This window comes from Planococcus citri, chromosome 3 (assembly GCF_950023065.1).
Source record: "Planococcus citri chromosome 3, ihPlaCitr1.1, whole genome shotgun sequence".
NCBI classification, from domain to species: Eukaryota; Metazoa; Arthropoda; class Insecta; order Hemiptera; family Pseudococcidae; genus Planococcus; species Planococcus citri.
In genome coordinates this window covers 38425366-38447822 of record NC_088679.1, presented here as the reverse complement: position 1 = coordinate 38447822, position 22457 = coordinate 38425366, and the positions used below count along the sequence as shown (strand labels likewise).

Below are 22457 nucleotides of genomic sequence, written 5' to 3'. Positions count from 1 at the left end.
TGAAACGTGTGTAAATTCGCTCTACACGAATCAGATAACTCGCTACGATGACTTCTTTAGTGTAATAATATTGTATGCATATTTCACGCCTTACACAAAACAATAAACGAATGGAATACTAAGCTAAACATTTTTCTCGTTTGGCTGTTATGGTTGCAATATGTGTACAATCGTCTTGCGAGCAATAAGTACAGTCGATTAATTATTTAAAAGTACAGAAAAATAAATATTATCGAATACCCTGGAACTGAACAGAAAGTTGACGCATGTTTCCAAATTTTTTTGAAACAGAAGACGGAAAAGCGCTGAAGAATCTTATCCAAAAAATATTGGTTGGTAAATAGGTATCTATGTATTCGATCTTTGTGCTATCAAAAAATTGACGATTGATCCCCAAGGGTATTGAAATGCCATTTTGTGAGTACTTTCCTTAAAACCTTGCAAGCAGATATTATAGCTCCACATTCAACCAATGTTGAGATCTTGAAAGCTTTTTCACAAAATTATCAAAGATGACAGAAGAAAAAATTTCAGCAAAATCGGAGAACTCAACTTCATTTTTTATTTGAGTTTATAATGGAATAGGTGATTAATTGCATTGGTGTCAATAGAGTTGCATAACCAGTTTGCCGTAAAAGCGCCACTTCGGGCTCTTAAAGAAAAGAAGGGGGTTCTTCCTGGTATTTCGGCAGTTTCCAAAGATCTGCACAATTGGGAAAAAATTGCTTAAAAATTGTGAGCATGCGTGATTAAAGGAGGGGAAGGACTGAAAGTGACATTTGGATATGGATACCTGTAGTATCGAATATACACAGTTCCTTTATGAGCTAAAAAATAACTTGATACATCATTTCCAGATTTGTATTCAGCCAACAAAGGCAATTCAAACGATTCAATTGAATGTATAAAATTTTCAATTTCATTTTTAGTTTTCAATTTTAGGTATTTCAAATTTTTTGACTTCATTTTTAGTTTTTTAATTAAAAAAATTTCAGAATTTTCAATTTTTTGATTTCATGCAGAATAGTTTTTAATTTTTTCAAATGATGGTTTTGTACAGAAAGTTGGCACTTTTTCGATTGATTAGGTCACATTACAAAAAAATTTTCAAGCTAGTATTTCTTTCTTTCAAATGTTTGAAAATTTGAACAATGCAGCAAGATCCAAATCAGCTAAACTGAGAGATCAAAAACTCGATGAAGCAATACTTATACCTAATTTTTGGTGCAAGAAGTTGACTTTTTTGGTATTAAAAAAAGTTTTAATGTTTGAAAAGAATAAAAAATTCGCCCGAGCCAAGTGAAGGCGAAAGCTTTCTAAAATTCATAATTTTAAGAAACATCATTTTTGAACTGAAATAATTTTTTAAAAAGAAAACAATTAGTCTGAGCGAAGGGGACTACAAACTTTTTAAACTTCATAATTCAAGCAGTAGAACAAAATTATTTTTGGTGTTTGAAAATTACCAAAATTTTATCTGATTTCTCTCAATTTTCCAAATTACCGAATGAAATTTATGTAGTACCTTATTCTTCTCCCCTTCTCGACGGATCGCGCTCAAGTATTTTCCACTCCATGAGTGAACTTCTATTTGCCTTACTCCTCTTCAAACAAAAGAAGTATTTGAACCAGTAGAAAAATTTTTGAATCACACAAATAAAATCAAAAAAAAATCCAACAGCACGTCACAATGAACCCAATTTTAAATGTGACGCTGATTCTCATTTTTGAATTATCAGAGAATTTGTACAAATTCAAATTTAGTTTGATTTCCATGAAAAAATTAAAATTTGATAAAATTGGGATAGAAAACCGAAACTCGGTTCATATCTCTCAGCCCACTTTGGAGCGTATAGATTTTTGGATTTTTCTGCATTGAAAAAATGCTGAATTCCATTTTGCATGGCCCTTTTTAAGACAATTTTTCCAAAACTGGAAAATCCAAAAATTTGCTGAAGGCTCCATTCACAAGATCAAAAATAGGATATTAACCAAAGCTCAGCTTTCCATCAAAATTTCAACAAATTTTAATATTTTTCGTGAAAAATAAATCATAAACAATTGAAAAAATCAAAAATATGTTTGTATTGAATTTTTTTTGTTACTACAATTTTTCCCATTTGTGAATTGAATAAATGCAATCACTTCTCGCTATAACGATTTAAGCCACATTTTCAATCAGAAAGGGAGGTGCATCTGCCTCCAGCAGCAAAGCAAAGCAAACAGATTAGCTGGTTACGAGCTCAATTAATTGTCAAGCAAGTCGCTAAAGAAAACTCAATGCAAATAAGAGGCGTCAGAATATCTCAAAAATAGCCATCAATCATTCAGATTCAGAAGACGGAAATAGCATTTAAAAATAAGAGTAGCTAATTTCCTCGATGTAGCCGTATCTATTAATGAACTAAAACCGAAAAAGAATTGAAATACAATTTTTAATAATATTTCAACCACGATACGCTGTATGGTACATGACGAAATTGAAAAAGATCAGTTTCATGACCGTAAATTTTACAACGAAAGCTTTAATTTTAAACTTTATACAGGGTAACAAAGTGTAAACTTTTTCACGGGTGATGTGCGGCGATTTTTCTTGAAAGAAAGTTCTCTTTTTAAAAACCTTGACTGAATTCAACTTTTTATAAGTTCGAATTAAGAGCACCTACGAACGAAGAATTTAATTTCATTCTGTAAATAAGGGCTTTACGATAGTTCGTCTAACATGGTACACATTTTTATACTTGACTAAAATTATTTTTCTTTCGGAGACAATTACCCGGTAGGATATTTTATCGTCCACAGATCGGATTGCAGGAGATTAAACGAATCTAAAGTACCTGCGAGGTATTACTTACGAACAATGTTTACGTTCATTTCATAGGTAGGTATATACCTATATTATTTGAATAATGAAAATATCCCAAGTCGAAAATACGACAACGACGACGACGTCGCACTGTCTTGCGAAGAAGTAAAGCGAGGGAGGAAAAAGCCCTTCATCCTTATTATCAACACACCACGACGACGACGACGACGACGAACAAAAGAGGGAAAAAATAATTTACATCCAGCTATAGCGCTATAAAGCACACCGTATCCGAAAAAATGAAGAATTGTCAAGCAAAATAAATCAGTTTGAGGTTAACCGTATGACGCTCATCAAAAACTTGCATGCTAGTTCAAGAGCCCATAAACCATCAACCCGCAACCCACATACATGCTACAGACGCGCGCACTTATTTTCAAACACCAACGAACACAACAATACGAGCATTCATTTATCATCGTATGCAAAGCCGATGAGAAATCGTTTCTTAAGAATTAGGCCAAAATTTCCAAATAAGGTTAACCGCACCATTCCTTCAGTACGGTAGTTTATACAGAATGAGAAATTCTCTATCGGGCATCCTTAGATTCTCGACGAGTTTAAGCCAGCAAATTATTTTCGAATGGTTTTACGGACGATAATCCCTGAATTTCAAATGCCATATGCCCACCGACAAATTCGACCAGATATGCTAATTTTTATTCCGAACAAGGCTTAATTTTAATACATCAACCGTCAACAATTTTTTTTTCTCACCCAACTTCTTTCGCCGATTTGACTTTTTTACGTTTTTATTTCACGCTGCGACGAGACACCCCGAGTCTTAACTGCGTGAAAGATGACAGCGCAAAGCTTATCTTAAGTTTCATCCTGGGGAGACTTTTTTTCTCACTGTTTTTTTTTCTTTCTTCTCGTATCATTTAATTTTTCAGCATACTTAATGAAAACTAATCCGTTTCAATGAACGTTATAACCAGTTGACTGTTTCCCCTTGTTTAAATTGTTCACAACCGCGCTGATTTTTTTGTTCTTTTTTTTTATTCTCGAATAAACTCGAATCAACGCGGTTTATTTTCTTCTGCTCTTTTTCAGCAAACAAACTCGCGCAATCCAGACGGGATTTTTTTTTCAAAAATGAAACGAAAAAGAAACATCTCATTGAGAGAATTTCATTCATTCGATGTAGTCTAATTGACTCGTTTGAAAAAGTAGCCTACTCTGAATTCAGTTCGGCAAAAATTTTCATAAATTTGTCACAAGATTATTATTCTATAAAGATAGTAAATTCAATCGTGAAAATATCGTCGAATATTTTAATTCGATACCTCTCAGACACCTCTTCGACGTGATCTAAAATTAGTATTGTATCATAAATTGCATACTGCAGCGTATTTGCAAAATACGAAACACAATAATGATGCGTATGAAAAACACAAAAACCACTTTACACGTGTGCGCAATATTTAGAAACTCGACGTAAGACGTACTCAGCTCCGCAGGTAACTTTTTGACGGTAGGCTTTTCCCATGCACAGTTCACAGTTATACATCTGCAAATATTTATCGATGAAAATTCAACACGTCAGTCTAATGTGAGATAAAAACATCAAAAAACTTTTACAGAATTTATCGCGACCAAAATATATCCTTAGGTTTCCTTCAACCCAATATCAGACTTTCAAATAAGCCGACTCATTTTTCAGCAACAATGTGCAATAGGTATATGGTAGGTATATATTACTTATACGATGAATTTCTTCAGTAAAAAATACTTATAAAAATGTAAAAATTCAAAATTGACTATTTTCGGCGATTTAGGTAGGTACTTAAGTACACTTTTTTCAGTTGGAATTTATTCAGTAAAAATTATGAAAATTAGTCCGCAAACTACTTCATCATTAATTCCCTCAAAACAAATTTTCCTGTTTCCGGTCACGCTAAAGCTTCCAGCGCGATTTTTAATTTCTCCAGGAGGCGTGAAAATTAATTTGATCTGCTAAAAATCGAGTAGTGACTTAACTATTCTTGATCAGATCAAAGTATTTATGAATACGAGTATTTGAGTCGATTTCCAGGCGGACTTCACCAGTTTTTTTTTTACTAGCATTTCCCAGTTGGATGTCTAAAAAATATGTTCGTCAAAAAAATGTATCCAAGGAGTCCACCTGGAAATCAGCAAAAAAGTAGATAAGTATGCAAACCTTTTAAACTGGTCGAAATGATTCCAAATGGTTAAATTCGGATTTATTGGAAGGGTGGAGAGGGGATGTTTTAAGTAAGATACATGTCATTTGTATAAATTTCCAAATTTTCCTTGCGAACAGAAAATTTTTGATTTTTTGAATTTTTTCCCTTGAATGAGCTGGTTAAAAAAATGCACTAGAAGTGTCCTACCAGAAATCGACTGATACCTGAATAAAGTCAGGCCCCTTAATCAGGCCGCCTCAAACTGCTTTCCATGCACATCTTCTGACAAAATCAAAAATCGTGCTGGATGCTCCAGCATGACCAAAAATGGTTAAATTCAGTTCGGAGGAGTTGATGTTAGTTTCAGGACTAGTTTTCATCATTTTTACTGAATAAATGATGTATTTTTTTCATAAGCGTACCTACTATTCAAGAAGATGAAACAGATCATCAGAGATTTTAAACCACAATCACGTGAAATCACAGCTAAGGATGGTACAGTCGCATGAGACTTGAACAAGATTCTAGAGAACTGGATATTGTATTGCAGCAAGCTATATTGGAGTGAACCACAGAACCCAAACAATAGTGAAGTACCAGAAATTGAGGTGGACAGTGTAGAAGAGCCAGAAATCTTACTTGACGAAGTAAGAGATGCCATCAAGGCGTTGAGAAAACACAAAACGCCTGGATGTGGCAGTATTGAGACTGAGATACTACAGTCCATGGGTAAGAAAGCAGATAAGGTGATCTTGAAGATATGCAACATATGGCGCAAAAGAGAATGGCCAGAAGATTGGTGCAAATCAGTGTTGATTCCACTACGCAAGAAAGGTGATACAAAAAATTGCGCTAACTATCCCACAATGGCCCTGATTCCACATGCCAGTAAAGTGATGCTCAGAATAATCAACAACAGGATCAAGGCATACTTGCATAATTATGCAGATCCCACCTGAACAGGCAGGTTTTATGCCTGGAAGAGGTACAAGAGAGCAGATTTTGAACATCAGACAAATAATCAAAAAATTCCGTGAATTCAACATCCCTGCGGTACTATGCTTTGTTGACTATGCAAAGGCCTTTGACTATGTTAATTGGACAAAGCTATATGAGATACTACACGAGATGGGAGTTCCAGAGCACCTAATTGAGCTGATCAAATCACTGTATGACAAGAACAAGATGATGCCGAGGGTAGATGAAGAAGAGTCAAACCTGTTTCAGTCAGAACAGGGTGTAAGGCAGGGCTGCATACTCTCGCCTCTGCTGTTCAACATCCATGGCAAATATGTACATCATGCGAAAAGCCTTGGAGAGCTGGGAATGCGGTATTAAGATAGGAGGAAGAAGAATCTCCAATCTCCACTAAGCTGATGATACCACCTTAATAGCCTCAACTGAAGAGGAACTGGCAGAACTGATAAAGCAGGTCAGGATGGTCAGTGAGGACATGGGACTCCCCATAAATGTGGGAAAAACCAAGGTCATGGTTGTTGATAGAGCTGGATACTTACCAGAATCCAAAGCCCTGAACTAATTTGAAAAAGTGGACTCATTTATTTATTTGGGTTCTCTTGTGGATGCTGATGGAGGATCAGCCAAGGAAATTAGAAGAAGAATAGTTCTTGGGAAAGCAGCGATGTCTCAGTTGAGGAAAGTCACCACCAACTGGAAAATCTCCATAAAAACGAGGAAGAGACTAATTAGGACGCTAGTTTTTCAGTTTTCTTATATGGAGCAGAGACCTGGACATTGAAGCAAGATGATTGAAGAAGAATTGATGTCTTTAAAATGTGGGTATGGCGCAGTATGTTGAAGATAATATATGTATATTGTATACCATACACTGCACACCAAATAAATGCATCAATTGTGGAACAACTGAAAGAACCAACCAGGCTAAGTAAAATATGTGAAACCAGGATAATGAGTCATTCTGGACACATAGCCAGATGAGGACCAGAAAACATAGAAAAAGGAATTCTCTTTAGCAAGATCCTCGGAACACGAGGAAGAGGAAGATCTCCAAGGTGGACTGATATAGTCTGGAAAATAGTTGGCTCAGTTGCGAATGCGGTCACACTAGCTCAAGAAAAAGAGGAGTGGCGGTCGTTAATGGGGGCACACTAGTCGCTTTGCGACTATGGCTCTAATGATGATGATGAAACCGCCGAAAATGTTCGATTGTAAATTTTTAAATTTGCCAAAAATTGAAAAATCAATTTGGCAATTGATTATGCTGAAACTTTGTTCGCTAAAAAAGTATGCCACGTACACTTCAGAACCAAATTTTGAGCAACTGAAATTGATTTTTCTATTTTTTTTGGCAAAATTTATTAACTGAAATAAATAGACCATTCAGTACATTAGTTTTCTACAAAACGAAAAAATTAGATAAAAATCCGAAAATCGGTTCAATACCAAAATTGACCTACCGAATCAATTACAACTACTTTCGAGCCGATCCAAAACCTCCATTAAAAAATTGCTTTTTTCCTAAATTTCAAATTGCTTCAGAAGATGTTTTGATCAACTTCAGCATCTGAAAATTTTATCTTGCCATGAGTTCAACACTCTGAATGGAATTCGATATGATTGGTTGAAATCTGAGTTTCGAATTTCAGGAGAGTTAAAAATGAAGAAGAGTTTTCAGCACGATTCATTTTAAAATCTCAGCAAAATAAACTAATCGTCAAATTTTAAAAATTTGAAGTAAATTGAAAAACGAACTTAAGTGCCTGAAATGTTTGGAAATTGAAGTTTCTTGAGGCGCTTTTTCAATCTATGAGTAAATTTCAGTGATCCAAGATTCACATTTTTTTCTGTCTCTCGTGTTACCTACTCTCTGTTTCCAATTGATTTTTTTCCTTTTGTAGAGCCAAATTCTTTCCAAGAATACGTTAAATTATTAGGTAATGTATCAGAAATTACATTAAATTCTCGTAATTTTTCAGTTCGGCTACATACCCATTCTCAGAGAATCGACAAAATAAGGGAGCACAGAAAATATCTTCTTGACACCACACACCGGGAAAAATGTTCCATTTGGTGAACATGTTTTCAAAGGGATGGCACGATCGCAAACCACAAAACATTATACCAAACACGGTGCAACAATCGTGATTTTCAGCTATTTTATGGAAGTTGCGGTATCGCTAACAAATTATTCGAGCCGAACGACTCAACTAATTTCTCATCTCCACCGAATGATGTTTTTCTTTTCTTAAAGCCGATCTTATATCAGGAACTTTGCTCATTATATATTCATCTAATTAACTCAACTAGTCCTGAACACAACAGCGTCAAGTTTTCGTCACCATTATACCCTCTACGACTGGGATATTTTTCGCCATAATCGAATACAACAACGCGAGCACGTTTCCGACCAAAATTTACATTATTTCACAGTTTAAGAATCTGGCAACGACCGTAAAACGTATTTCTTGTTCCAACATCGGCGATTCCGGTAATCAGCATACCATCACAAACAGCGGCCAACTGCAAACATCGCATGTCTTATACTTCGCCAGACCAGTGGACAATGCTGACTCGTTAAATATAATATAGTCTTTCGGAATAATTCATGAATATTCATTATTATCGTGAAATACAATATCACGCCGAAGAGAAAATCCAAACCATGGATTTCGAATCAATGCACAGTCGCTCTCTTGTTTGGTGCAGAGGACAACGCGACAACTGAGCTGTAAATCGACCGACCCAGAACGCAGATGACTACATTCAGAAAAACCAATTCTCCTATACAATTTGATTGTAAGAGAAAACAGGTGCAGGTGTGCATTAACGCTTACACAACAAACTTCTCTCTATTATCTGCTTTACAGAGTCTAATAGTTTCTAACGAGAGAACGTTTATATTATCTGCTAAATGTATTACCCGGCGCGGCCCTTCGTTCAAGAATATACCATCGAGGAAACAAAAACATTGCTTCATATTACCTACTTACTTACTCGAAGCAGTAAAACTTTTTCTCTTTCTTTTCTACTCTCATACTGGTGACAAAAATAAAGCAATGGGTGAAAATTATTTGTTCTTTTATCACATCCACCGTATCAAAATTACTCGTCTTTTCATTTTTGTATCATTCAATTTAGTAAAAATTGAAAAACGATTATTACAAATCACAGAAGTAGCAGATACCTACATTCAGCATCGATCGTAAATATTTTACTTTATTGAAGAAAATGAGTCAAGAAGCATGAATCATGTGTACCTACATTTACCTACCTTAGGAAGGATCGCAGAAACAAAAGTAGCAGGATTTTCACTAATATCACTAGAGACCTTTATTTTGAATTGAAAGTCTCTCAGAAAAAATTGTAGCTCCGGAGGAGTCCCTGAAAGAGAGATATGGGCCCTCAAAGAGAGGGGATTTTTAAATAAATCTTCGTTCTTTCGCTCTTGCTGCTACACAACCTGTTCTGGTGGAAATGGCCCAATCATAAAGGATTGTATTTGAGGTTCTGCGCCGACTTAGACCATTTCCATCAAAATCTAGAACAACTTGAAGGGTTCTACTGAGTGGTTGGAAATTCGCAAATTGCTCATTTAATTGGTTAAATTCGGGTATTGAAAATTTTTTCTTCTCAAATATTTGGCATTAATGCAGCCAAAACATCGAAAGATTATCATTTCCAAACAGATAGGTAAGTAATGAACTCGATTGAGCAGTCAATAATTTAATTTCGATACATTTTTCGGAATCTATCCAGCAAGTATCCATCTGTACTTCCACAGCGTTCAATAGTATAAAGAGTTCACGAGCAACCATAATCCCTTTATCATCTCGAAACTGCCTCCAAAATAGGATTTCTACTTAAACCATCTGAATTCAAAACAGGTGAACTGTTACATAACTTTTTTTTCCTATATGTACACAGCTTGATATACGACTTATAAAAATGATCAAATTGTAAGGAAATTTGCGCGCAAAATTTTGCCACGTTTTACTTCCTACGCCGTCGATCAGAAGCTCGCGAGAAACAAACAAAATAGAAAACGCTTCTTGCGAACTGATATCATTATTCAAAATATTGAACTTGTACGTAAAGGTAAGTTGAAAAGTAATTTCGCAATTTTATCGTATGTTTGAACTTTGAATGAATTCTTTTAAGCGTATTTATGAGAAAAAAAAGTTTCACTTCCATCACAAATAAAAGAATTTTAAGTAGAATATGTTACCTATATGCGATTTTCCAATTTCAATATATACTTGGTAACTTTTCACAAAGCGCGCTCGTGTATCGTTTGAAGAATATAAATTTACTTTTTCGCGTAAACTTTTTTTTTTTATCATCCCGAATTTCTTAATATTTTATCTCTCGCTCGGTTAGATTTCTCGGAGTTGAAGTTTTAATATTTAATTTTAATTTACCAATGCGGCTGTTCTTTTGAAAAGGCAATTATGCTCTTTTAATTTTCTAGCTCACGAACGCAGCATCGAAATGGCTACCTGTATAAAATCTGCTGCGTTGATCTTTTTACTTATTTATTTATACTGCTTATGGCGATACGAAATGGTCGTAAGCTGATTTTATATCGGCCACAAATAATTCCTCGGCCTACATGAATATCTCATGACATGTATCTTGACCTCAAAAATATAACAAGCCAATCGTTTACTGCGGCATGTGAATGAATCTACGAGTTCCTTTTGATAATCTCGTAAAATGGACCATCATCATTTCCGTCTCAACTTAATCTTTCTGGGAGTTGAAGGGTAGACCAATCAATTTATATGCATTTTAAATTTCTAACGGAACTTCTCATTGTTTATTTTTTCAGCTCAAAGCTCATAGGGAAAAGTGCATCACCAGGTCAACTTTCCGATACCAAATTTCAGTTTTAAACTTCAAATTTGGCCCATTTTTTACAAAAAAGTATCGCAATTTGATCAATGAAGGTATACATATAAAATCTTGTTCATAATCCATTGACTTCCCAAATTGATTTTTGATGACTTTTGAGCAATTTTGGTGCCTAAGACAACTTTTTGTACATTTCAATTCCGAGAAAATTCTCATAAAAAGGGTAAAAATGATATCCACAGCCACAAACACAGATTAATTGTTCCAGTGACCACTTCGATAAATTTATGCGCAAATTTTCAAAATCTGTTTCTATCTGTGCAAAATTTAGATTCTCTCCATACAACTAAGTAGGTACCATGAGTATTTTTGAGAAAAAGTGAACATTTTTTCCTTTCATGAACGCATAGGATGAAAAGCTGAACTTTGGTTTATATTCAATCAAAATTCTGGAGAAATTGAAAAATCGCGCTGGAGGCTCCAGAATGGCTGGAAATTGTGAAATTTGGATTTGGGGGGTTAGTTTTGGACAAAATACAGCGATTCGCGTGAATTTCAAAAATTTCCACACAAACGGGAAACTTTTGATTTTTTGAATTTTTCAATTTTGAAAAAAGCTGGTCAAAAAGCCACTTTTGAGGTGCCAATCTCAAAATCGGCTCAAATGTGGATAAACTCGTTAAACAGGTCGAGTGTAATATACAACTCGATTTTTAGCTGCCCAACTTCATATTCACGCCTTCTGGATCGAGCAAATTCAAAATTCTGGAGAAATTGAAAAATCGCGCTGAAGGCTCCAGAATGGCTGGAAACAGTAAAATTTGGATTTGGGTAATTTTATTAGTTTTGCGACTTATTTTGACCATTTTTACTGATCAAGTACGTACTTTTTTAAAAAAAAGCATAAATCGCCAAAAACAGTCAATTTTGAATTTTCAAAAATTCGCCAAAAATCGAAAAATGAATTTGGGCATCTGAAAATTTGGTTTTGAAGTTTTTAGACTATGCTCTTTCCGAAAATTGGAGTGTGACACCTCAAGAGGTTCCCTTGTTAGTCAAATATGGTGGTAATTTCGAGCCCTCCTGGACCCTAGTAAATTTTTGGATTTTCCAGCAGTGGGAAAATTAACACAATGGGTTGAACTCCAGCACCTAACAAACTGGAATTGACCATCTTTGTAAATTCTTAGATTAAACTGAGCACAAATTAAGACTCAATCTGAAAAATCATAAGGATCGTTAATCCAAGTCTGCTGGAGCTGAATTCAATTTGAGTTTTTCTCGTGGAGATTTTTCAAAACTGTACATCGAAAAGATTGCTGCAAGCTTCAGAATGCCAAAAATCCTGTTTAAATGGTTTGAATATGCTAAGCATAAGCCATCAAAATTCAATTTTTACCTCAAATTTACTCAATTTTCAATTTTTTCTTACAGAAAATGGGGTTTTACATTTAAAAATTTTCAAAAAATTGAAAAATAAAATTCAGTATTTACCTAAAATTTGTTCACTACCTACCTATTGAATGTTTATAATTCTGTTTCGATTGATTTTTTGTTTGATTCAAAAATTATACTTCTCTCTTGTAAGGGACACAATGACTCTTAATTTCAACGAAAACTACCTATGTCTATTGACACTCGCTTTTAAGAAAAAAAAAAAAACTGCTGTAAGTATTTTTTTTTCTTTTGGTACCTGTATTCATATGTACATAATTTTCAACCTTCTGAACCGTGTTTTGAAATAATAATCTATTAATATCACACCAACTCTGTTTCCCCCCCCCCCCAAAAAAGTAATAATCTGTATATCATAAATTTTTTTCTCATATAGGGTATCTCTATCTACGTATAAATAGATCATTATTTAGCTCAGAATGAAAACCCACCATATTTAATGCAATACACGTTCTCGAACCTTCAGAAAAGTAAAAAATGAAAAGAACCAAACTACCCATCACGAAGACGTCAATGATACTGTCAACACTACCTACCTACCTATACCTGGCAACGTAGGTAGAGATGAGGTACGTCCTAACAATATTCAAAGGTTGTTTCTGCGGGTTAGGAACCGAAATTAGCAAGTCTATCGGGATAATATTATGATTAAATCCGCGTCGTTGGAATTACTTGTAGAGGTATCATTTCCATAGTAATGGACCTTGTTTTATTCTAAAATCCATTAATAAGCATTAGAACGGATTTTCAAGTTACAACTGTAAGAATATTAGAAACTGTGAGTTGAGTAGATTGCCAAACGGAATTTCAAATACTTATATGCATAAACTTATAAAACTAAACGAAGATAAGAGAGAGAGAAGTTCATTTAACGTGAATGAATCGAGTGTCTGGTGCCAAATGCATTTCAAAACTTGATATTAAGCAATATGAAAGTTTTACACCTTTACATAATTATATCAAAAGTACCTATATATGTGGCACAGTAAAGCAGAGCGGTAATTATCTAATTTTAATATAACTCTATACCCCAAGTACGAGTAGATAAATGATGAAAATATATTTCGAAAGGTAGAAAGCATGTCGGAATAAATTACCCAAGGTAGGTAGGTACCTATGTGAAGTAATTTTTTCACCTATACGATTCAGTAATGCAAATTGAATACTCGCATAAACTTACACATAGAAATCATATGTATGTATGTACTTAAGCAACCGCAAGCGCAACTTTGGAATTATTACATTTGTTTGTATTTTGAAAAACGAAATACGATACTATACACATATATCATACGTATGTATACCTAGTAATCATTTCATTGAAAATTTTCGCCTCGAAGTAATGCAACGAGAATAAGTTCATATTTTAGGAAAGCACGTACTAGCTTATTGCCAGAGTAAAAAGTTTTTCAAGTTTATTTTAAAAGTTTAGAAAATTTTCCAAGTCGACCATTAGGCCAAAATATCAGCTTTTTTTCCGCTGCGATATACCAACTGCAGACTCTTCGTCTTCGTATATCGAATACGCTTTTAAAACTACCAACATATATATCGGATGGATTGATATGATATTTCTATTCGCATCATTTCGACGAAGCCCCCGTGTGAAGATGAAATTGCATCATTTTTTAATACAAAACACCCCTGGAGGCTTCGGTAAAAGATGTGTAGATATTTTGCAGCAAAGCAATGTACCTAATACGCTCGTGTTCTATAAGTATATACTGAAATTACACCGTCGTAAAGCCCTTCTACATTTAATTACACAAAAAAACGCCAACTTTATGAGTTTTTTCTTCTTTATTTTCTTCTAGCTTTTAGAATATCTTTTAGGTCTCGATTTTTGTATAGTTGGCGCGCGCCAAAGCCATTTCTTCCTATAAAGCTCTAGGTATAAGTACCTACTACGCTAACGTATCTTTAGTATAAAGCTACACCGACGAAATTTCTCAAAAGCGAAAAAACGAAAAATACGTTTTTCCTTACGAATATACGTATTACGTACCTACTACTGAAACTACTACAAATTAAGTAAGAAATGCGTATTCGTTATTAGTTGCGAAATGGAGTGGCTTTTTTTCATAAATTTCCGAATTAATGTACTTGAAAAGTTAACAATACAGTTTCGTAACTTTTTTTTCATGCTCTCGTACTTTACTTATTTGTTTTTTTAAAAAATAAAGAATACAAAAAAATGCGATTTAACCGAATTAATAATTTTTATTAAATTATAGATAAATTTACGACGCATCTGGTTAATTAAGTTTTTAATTTTTTTTCCTTTTCTTCTTCTTAAATTGTACACGAATGAAAAATTTACGATTTTAATTTACACTAAGTTTATATAAGTAATTTGCATTCAGAAATATTATAAAAAAGCGAGTGAAAAATCCTCCAATTATACACGTGTCGTGTATCGCAAGAAAAGCAAAAAAATGTACATCTACTGAAAAAAAAAAAAGTTGAATACGTTTCATGAAGTAATTTATCGTAAAACCTTTTATCTGTAATTAAACCAAGTTGAGTAAAAATCTTTGTTGCCATAATTCATCCGATGTTTCGGAAGCTTACTCGTTTCTCAAACTCTAAATAGACGTAGCCATTACGTTTTATTGGTAAATAAGACAAATTTGAAAAAATATTTCACACGTATTTTCCACAAACATCCGTGTGTAGTTTAATCTTGTAAATTTTCCATTTGCCAGCCAAATAATTCGATTCGTTATTTCAATACATGTCCAACTTTGTTTTTCACGATATTTTTGTTTACTGCGAACGAATCGATGGCGATAGAACACGATTGGAAACAAGAATACCGGCTCCAAGAGCTGCACAGCACTAAAATTTCAGATCAATTTCAATCCACTCGAGTTGGAATTTCCTCACCATATGTGTACTCTATGCCACCCTTCTCTTTTTGCAATTACACACAGGTTCGATCACTTGCTTTAAACAAATTTTATGTTTCAACATCAACTATGTAATAAGTAATACATCGAATAGGCGTGTTTTCTTTAAATAATTACTTATAACTACTGATAAATTAATAATGAAAATTAAACCACAACTTACCTATCTATACTAATAGCAACCAAATTTAAAATGGAAGATGTGCTGCAAGTAACATCCGTGGCGATATAAAAATCACAGACAAAGGCTGGTAAACCCCATTTCCCATTCAGCTGTAACACACAAACAAGAATAAGAAATATTAAATTTGTCAACATAATTTTCTTACTTAAAGTTACACGTAATATATTTTTATTACACTTGAAAAGCCCGTTATTACACAGAATAACTGGCATTAAACTCGAGAAGATGCTTTTTTAACACGTTTATTACCTTCTTTTTTTGTAATTATTAACGTTATTAAGGCGTTTTGGCAGTACTCCTCAAAGTTCAGTATAATATTTAGTATTCCTACTACTGCTGCAGCTATGCTGTATATTTTAGGGTTTACGCCAATTAGCAGCATTAAAATTAAACCCAGTAATAATTCAGTGATTCGTTGGCTGTATTTTTTTTCTGAAACGAAATCTTGTTCAATTTGCGCTGCAGTGTTTTAAATTGTAGCATTCTTATGGAAATAAACTTCGGGCCAAATTGGGTTCATTATTTCAAAAAATTAAATCTGGAATATTTTCAAGTTTTGGAGGAAAATGAGGAGGAGAAATATCTACTGACAGAGGAGGGGACCCAAATGACCGAAAGGACAAAGCTAAATCGAAAAAAAATGCAAAAATACACATTTAAATGCTAAAGTGAATTTTTCAATTTTTAGTGACTTTTGAAAATTTTTGGGGCAAAAGCGTGGGAAAATCTGAAATTTGGTCCTATTTTATCAACCCCTTCATAATATGCAGATTTGAAAATTTCGAATTCGAACCTTACCTTGATGTGCTAAAGTTTATTTTGGTAGTTTTTATGGGTCTTTTTAAAAATCTGAAATTTCCAAAATTGCGAGCAAGGGATGTCGAATGGTTTGAAACTACCTCTAATCGACTCAGAATGTTGAAATCAAGATCTCGTATGGCAAATTTTAGCATTCCAGCTTTATTTGGTAAGATTTTATGAAAATTTTAACTTTCAAAAATCTACTGAAAGCTTCAGAATTGCTCAAAATGGTTCGAAATATTTCCCAATCGATTCATTGGGGAAAAGGTATCATATTGAAAATAGGACACATTAAAAATTATTTGCTGATTTTATGTAAATTTGGTAAAACTTTGATTTTTTCCATTTTTGAGCGAAATTTTATTTTCAAAAATTCGCCAAAAATCGAAAAATAAACTTTGGCTTATGAAACTTTGTCCACTGATGTATTTTTGCAACGGTACCTACTCTTTCGATTTAATTTTTTCCAGTTCAAAAATTTGTTCATCTTTTTTGTGAGCAGTCTAATCCAAAAAATTAATAAATATTTGGACTTGACGACTTCAAATTAGTGCAAATTAACACGTCACGTCGTCACACTACCATTTTCATTATTTTTAGAATGTTTTGTCTACAAAATTGAAAGAGACATGCGTATAAGGGCATTGAAAGGTCATATCCGAAAAATAAACGCATATTCAAACTTAGTACTCTCGAAAACCTAACAAATGACGAGTCACATGAAATTTTCGGTTTTTGTATTTTGACCACGTTTAACATAGGAGTCATGAAAAGGAAGCGTTTCAGAGGAGTTGGATCTAAAGATAAATCAAAATTCAAACTCTGTGCCTTCGAATTAGTAATAATCGATATGTCTCTTCGGTTTTAATGTTTCTTGAAATTTTGATTAAGATAGGGATTTTTTAACCCTCTTCCCTTCTTCGCTAGTAAAATTCTATTTTGAAAGTTGGTTCATAATTTTTTTTAATTTTTATGAGGTGACTAACTTTCAACTTTTTATTCATCATGAAAAGTTGAACTTGAATTTTGAAAGTTCAATCCCAGAATTTTCATAAGCGACTGATTTTAAATTTTCAATACTTTATTTTACAAAATCTCGCTAGTAGATTGCCTCTCCTAAGTTGAACCAGTCTTGAAATGCGAGCCTTCAACGTTTGGCTATTTTGCAAAAAATCACGATTTCCTAAAAATTGAGACCCTCGCCTGCCTCCTTCCTCAGAGTTCCAATGAAAATAATCCATCTATTAGAATTTATAAAAGATTAGCGAAATCTAAAAACTAAATTTAATTTTTAGTTCGAGTCTGGAGTAGGTATGCATTTTGAAATAATGCAGTTGGAATTTTTCGTGTTAATAAAATTGCATAACCAGTTTGCCGTAAAAATGAACCTAGTAAATTTACCTACTTATGAAACGATTTTATTGATGTAACACTGCAAGATGATTTGCGAACGTGTGCTCTTCAATCATCCTCAGAATTTTTAAACCAGCTGTATTATTGCAAAGCTTAGAAAATAACTACCTACGCTTTTCCTCAGCTCCCAAGAGAAAATAAGATGTATCTTTTTTATATTTATCTGATAAGTCTGGGAAAAAATTGCTTTCAATCATTTTTTTTTTTTTTTTTTGGTTATCAAAATCAAATCAAACCGGTTTGTAAATTCTCCAATCCCACAATTCGGGGTTCCTCTAAAAATGAAAGTTTCTGTACTACTTTGCTCAAAAGAACTACCTACCTAGTTAATGTGCAATGCTACGCAGTTTGAAAGATTTTGTGAAATGAAATTTTCAAATCTGTTCAAGAAAAAAGTCAATAAACAAAGAAATCATCTCAAATCAGGATTTATCTGATTCATTCAACTTGAAAAAATATTTTAAAATTCAATTCTACAACTTTTCAAAAGTCTCAACTTCTCAGTCAAGATTTCTGTAAAAGGTATTAAATGACGTAGGTAAACCTTTAGGCAAGCAGCTGTTGGATTTCTCCTAGTCCAAAATCAATCCACACAGACGTTTCTCTTCTACATGGTTTTATTTGATTAAATTTTCAGGAGGCATGTACGTCATTTATAAATTTATTTTTGAAGGATTTCTATAAGATTTTACACATCGAAAACGTATTGAAGGACAGTCGTATATTAGAAATAAATCAATTGTAAAACTCGCCGAAGCTGTAATTTTGTATCCTACATTGACAGCGAGATAAAAATATTGTTGATTCTTCTATAATTCGATGTTTTCTTTGATTGAATGTTATCCCAGATTCACTGAGAAGGATTTACTGTGTTTTCAAATAACTAATAGAAATTTGGTAATTTTTTCCTACAGATCTGCGCGAAGGTATTTATGATAAATCCTCGGTAATCGGTAAAACAATAAGTTGCTTGGTGAAGATATTTCGAGACGAAAATTGAAGTTATGTTTTTACAAAACTTACTTTTGGACAAACGGTGATTTTGTTCACTAAGGAAAAAAAACGAAGGGATTTCGTGAAAATCATTCTAGTATTTTAAACGATATCGTGAGACGTTCGATAAAAAAGAAATCCCCAACAAGAAAAAATTTTCTTTCAAAATGATGCTCGGTATAATGATGAATTTTTTATTGAAAAAAAAATTTCGAAATTGTTCAATCTGTTATTTTGAAATGTCATCAATATAAAGAACAGTTTCCAATAGGTATTTAAATGTACTCCTTTTTTTGCTCCTCTCATTCTATTATAAAAAGAAGAAAAGTTATTTAGTTTTTTCATTTTCTTTTGGATAGTGCTAAATTAATAGAAATCGGTCTCCGTAACCGTCAGCCTGAAAAACCAATTACGTTTGATATGAAATAAAATAAGATTGATGAAATTTTATCACGGGTTTATTCGGTGTCTTGAAGAAATTCAAAAATTTACGGATGATTAAATTAGTGCCTGAAAGGAGTTGGAAAACATCAATCGACATTGTTAGCGTCTATTTAAATGATAGTTATGGCTTTTGATTTCGCGGCAGCGAACACAAGAAAAAAACTAAAAGAAGAAAAACTTTGGTGAAATTTTTTTTCACATCGTTCGCTTACTTCAAACATTTCACTACAAGTTATGTTTTGATTGGGATTTGGCGATGAAAAAAAAATTATTAATGTTTACCTCGAGGCTGATGTTTTTTTTCGTGTTCGAATCAACGTTGATTTTTTGTCATTTTTAAAATACAAAAAATGAGTAAAAATATACAAAACTGGCTGAAAAATTCGTCGTCGTACATATTCGATACATGATGAGAAATACGACGAAAAAGTAATCATATTCTGAATATTTGTACCTGATTTTGTTTTTCTTTAAAACGAACCGTATGTGAAATGATTTTACGGTTAAGTCATAAAAATAAACTTTTATGTATCCATGCGTGAAAGTTTCGCCTATTTTTCGTATATTTCTGCTTTTTTTTCTCTCGTTCTATCTCTTTCTCTTTCTTGTCATTCTCAAAAAGCAGTTCGCCGCTATTGTCGTAAAACTTGATGATTTTTTTTTTCAAACTCAACTGTACATTAAAATACTTTGATTCGTTAGAATGTCTTTACGTTGTGAGCTTTTTTCATCTGCGAGTATTCCTACCTTGAGGCAACTGGTGATTTTAACCGGCCAAGGATATACTTTAAACTACGAATCGACGTAATTCCTGTGTGAAAATTTAATGCACCATGTACGTATAGCCATCATAATCAAAAATTTACTCAGCTTTTAAAACACTCGTAGCCTCGCAGGAATACACTTATTTCTGTGTTATTTTAAATTTTATTACAATACGTACTTTAAAGTGGTGGTAATTTTGGTAATGGTATTTTAACGTGTTTTAGAGAGACAGAAAGATGTGTGGTTTTCGATTGGTGGTACCGTAGAAAGAATTTTTTTACAGTTCTGAAATGTTCTAAAGCTGAAATATTTTTATAATGTTGCAAGGATGTAGGCAATTGGGCAGTAAGCGTAAATTATTACTTCTTAATGGTTAATTACGAGTATAGTGATACGTGATTCTTTAAGGGGTAGATACAGGAACTTCCATAGGTTTAATATTTAATCTTTCACGAGGAAAATACTGAAGAGTCTCACCAAGCCCAATGAAATCAAGCCTAATGAACTTGAGTCCCATAAAAACCAAGTCCAGTGACCTGATCTCAACAATCCTGAACCAAATGAATTTAACAAGGCAGCCTCTCGAATACCCACCTCTGATTTGAAGAAGATCATGATTTTTGAAAAGAGCATGATCTGAAATCCAGTAACCAAAATTTAATCTTCCAAAACTAATTTTTCATTTATGGCAAATTTTTGAAAATGCGAAATGGACCATTTTCAGCGATTTGTGGTCTTTTTTTTAAATACACATTTTTATTCAATAAAAATGATGGAAATTTATAATCCTGAAATAACTATCAACTCCATCCAACCAAATTTCACCATTTTCGATAATTCTGGAGCCTCCAGCAAAATTTTCGATTTCTCCAGAAGGCGTGGAAATTTATTTGGGTTGCTAAAAATAGAGCTGTGGCATATTCTTGACCTATTTACGAGGCTTATTAATCGCATTCACTGCTTTTATGATTAGAGATTTTTTTGGAAATAAATTTGGGCCCAAAAATTCACTTTTTTTAGCTCATGCTGAATGGCCTCCACAAAAAACTTTGGCAGTTAAAATTTGACTAGAAAAGATTTCTCAAGTAGTCTTTTTAAGTCATTTTTGGTTTGAAAAAATATGGGAATCAAAGTACAATTTTTTCCACTCCTGTTGAAATTGAAAATCGCCCTCAAAAAACGGCGACAATCGGAATATGAATTGAAAAGAATACTTCATAAAGGTGTTGTCATCCACTAGCACATTACGAGATTTTGGGCCATTTTTTGTTACACTCGTACCTAACTGAGAGCCCAAAAAATTCGATTACTTATTTCTACATGTTAAAATTGGGCCGCTGAATGCAATTGACATAATATACAAATGTAACCTTAACTGGATTTATTTGATTCTTTAAAAAAAATTTAGTGAAAATTTTAATAGACTCCCACCCCTCTCTCTTCCTCGTGAGCCCTCAAACACAATTCGTTCAAGAATCTGTAATTTACGCAGCGAATTAAACCAATATTGGTTTTGGTTTAACTCTTTCTGCACAAACACAACAACAACTCAACATTCAACAGTTGCAATGCATTAAGTACGTTAAATTAGACCATATTTCACCCAACTACGCCGTAGGTACAATGGACGATCACGAAAACGAACAAGCTTCGGTATTTTACCATCTCTCACTATCAAATTCCACGTTACTTTTTATCTAATTCTATGATTAAAATCAAACATTAATTATTCTGCAACCAAGGCGCTATAACGTAGGTAATTCTATATAAGCAATTCAATGAAAAACAAGCCGTCACTTGAGCATTTACCGCTTTTATACTCGTAACTAACATGGCAACGTTTTACTAAGTGTTAAATACCATCAAATTTCTCACGCTGACGTGGAACGTCAACAAAACGCCAAGAAACGGAGCAAATTCTGCGAAAATTTTCGTAATTTTTGCAACAAAAGTAAAACAAACTTTTTCGATAAAAAAATATATCTAACAAAAAAAAAGTCTAGCATGGTGTTTTAAAAGAACCTGTTTACGACTTTCACTGCAGACTTGTATAAAGTCGAACAACAAATGCATTTTTTTTATGATTCAACTTTTGCTCTTTTATTTGAGCAAATATGTCGAATAAATTCTTTTTTCGCTGTATTTTGCGTGACGGTATTGAAATCGATAGCGGTGACTTTTTGCAATTTCATTAAAACTTTATGAAATCAACAACATCACGCAGGAATAACACACTCGAAGAAGAACCATTTGTTTTTTATGGTTTATACTTAAAGTGAGCAAAAATGTCTCGGAGTTGTGAATTTTTTAGAATTTTCATTCATCGTAATCGAATCCAGTCAATTTTTCATCGTTATTGATTAGAAATATTTCAATTTTTATAATTTTCAAGTTTCCAGTGTCTTTACACAATATATTAATCAAAACTGTACCATTCGAGTATATTGTGTTGAAAATAACGTTGAAATATTACGTAAAATTTGCGCATGCAACCGAGCAAAAATATAAACTTCTTATAGCGCGGTATTTCGATCGAAGAGGTAGGCATATTTTTTTCTGATAACATTTTCAAAGTGTTTGTAAAGGGGCAAATTAACATTTCTCAGTAGCCCTTGGAAAATGTTAAAGTCGTTTAGGGAAAATATCAA

At 33.3% G+C, this 22457-nt stretch overlaps 1 protein-coding gene across 2 annotated transcripts in view; it reads right to left on the bottom strand.

Moving 5' to 3' along the window:
- The window catches only part of Dop2R (dopamine D2-like receptor), a 291956-nt gene that overhangs the window by 106217 nt on the left and 163282 nt on the right, over window positions 1-22457 (bottom strand). For both annotated transcript variants that reach the window (XM_065356806.1, XM_065356807.1), the window contains exon 2: window positions 15373-15482. In XM_065356806.1, coding sequence (XP_065212878.1) covers window positions 15373-15482 — 110 coding nt within the window. The remainder of the gene's footprint in view (window positions 1-15372; window positions 15483-22457) is intronic.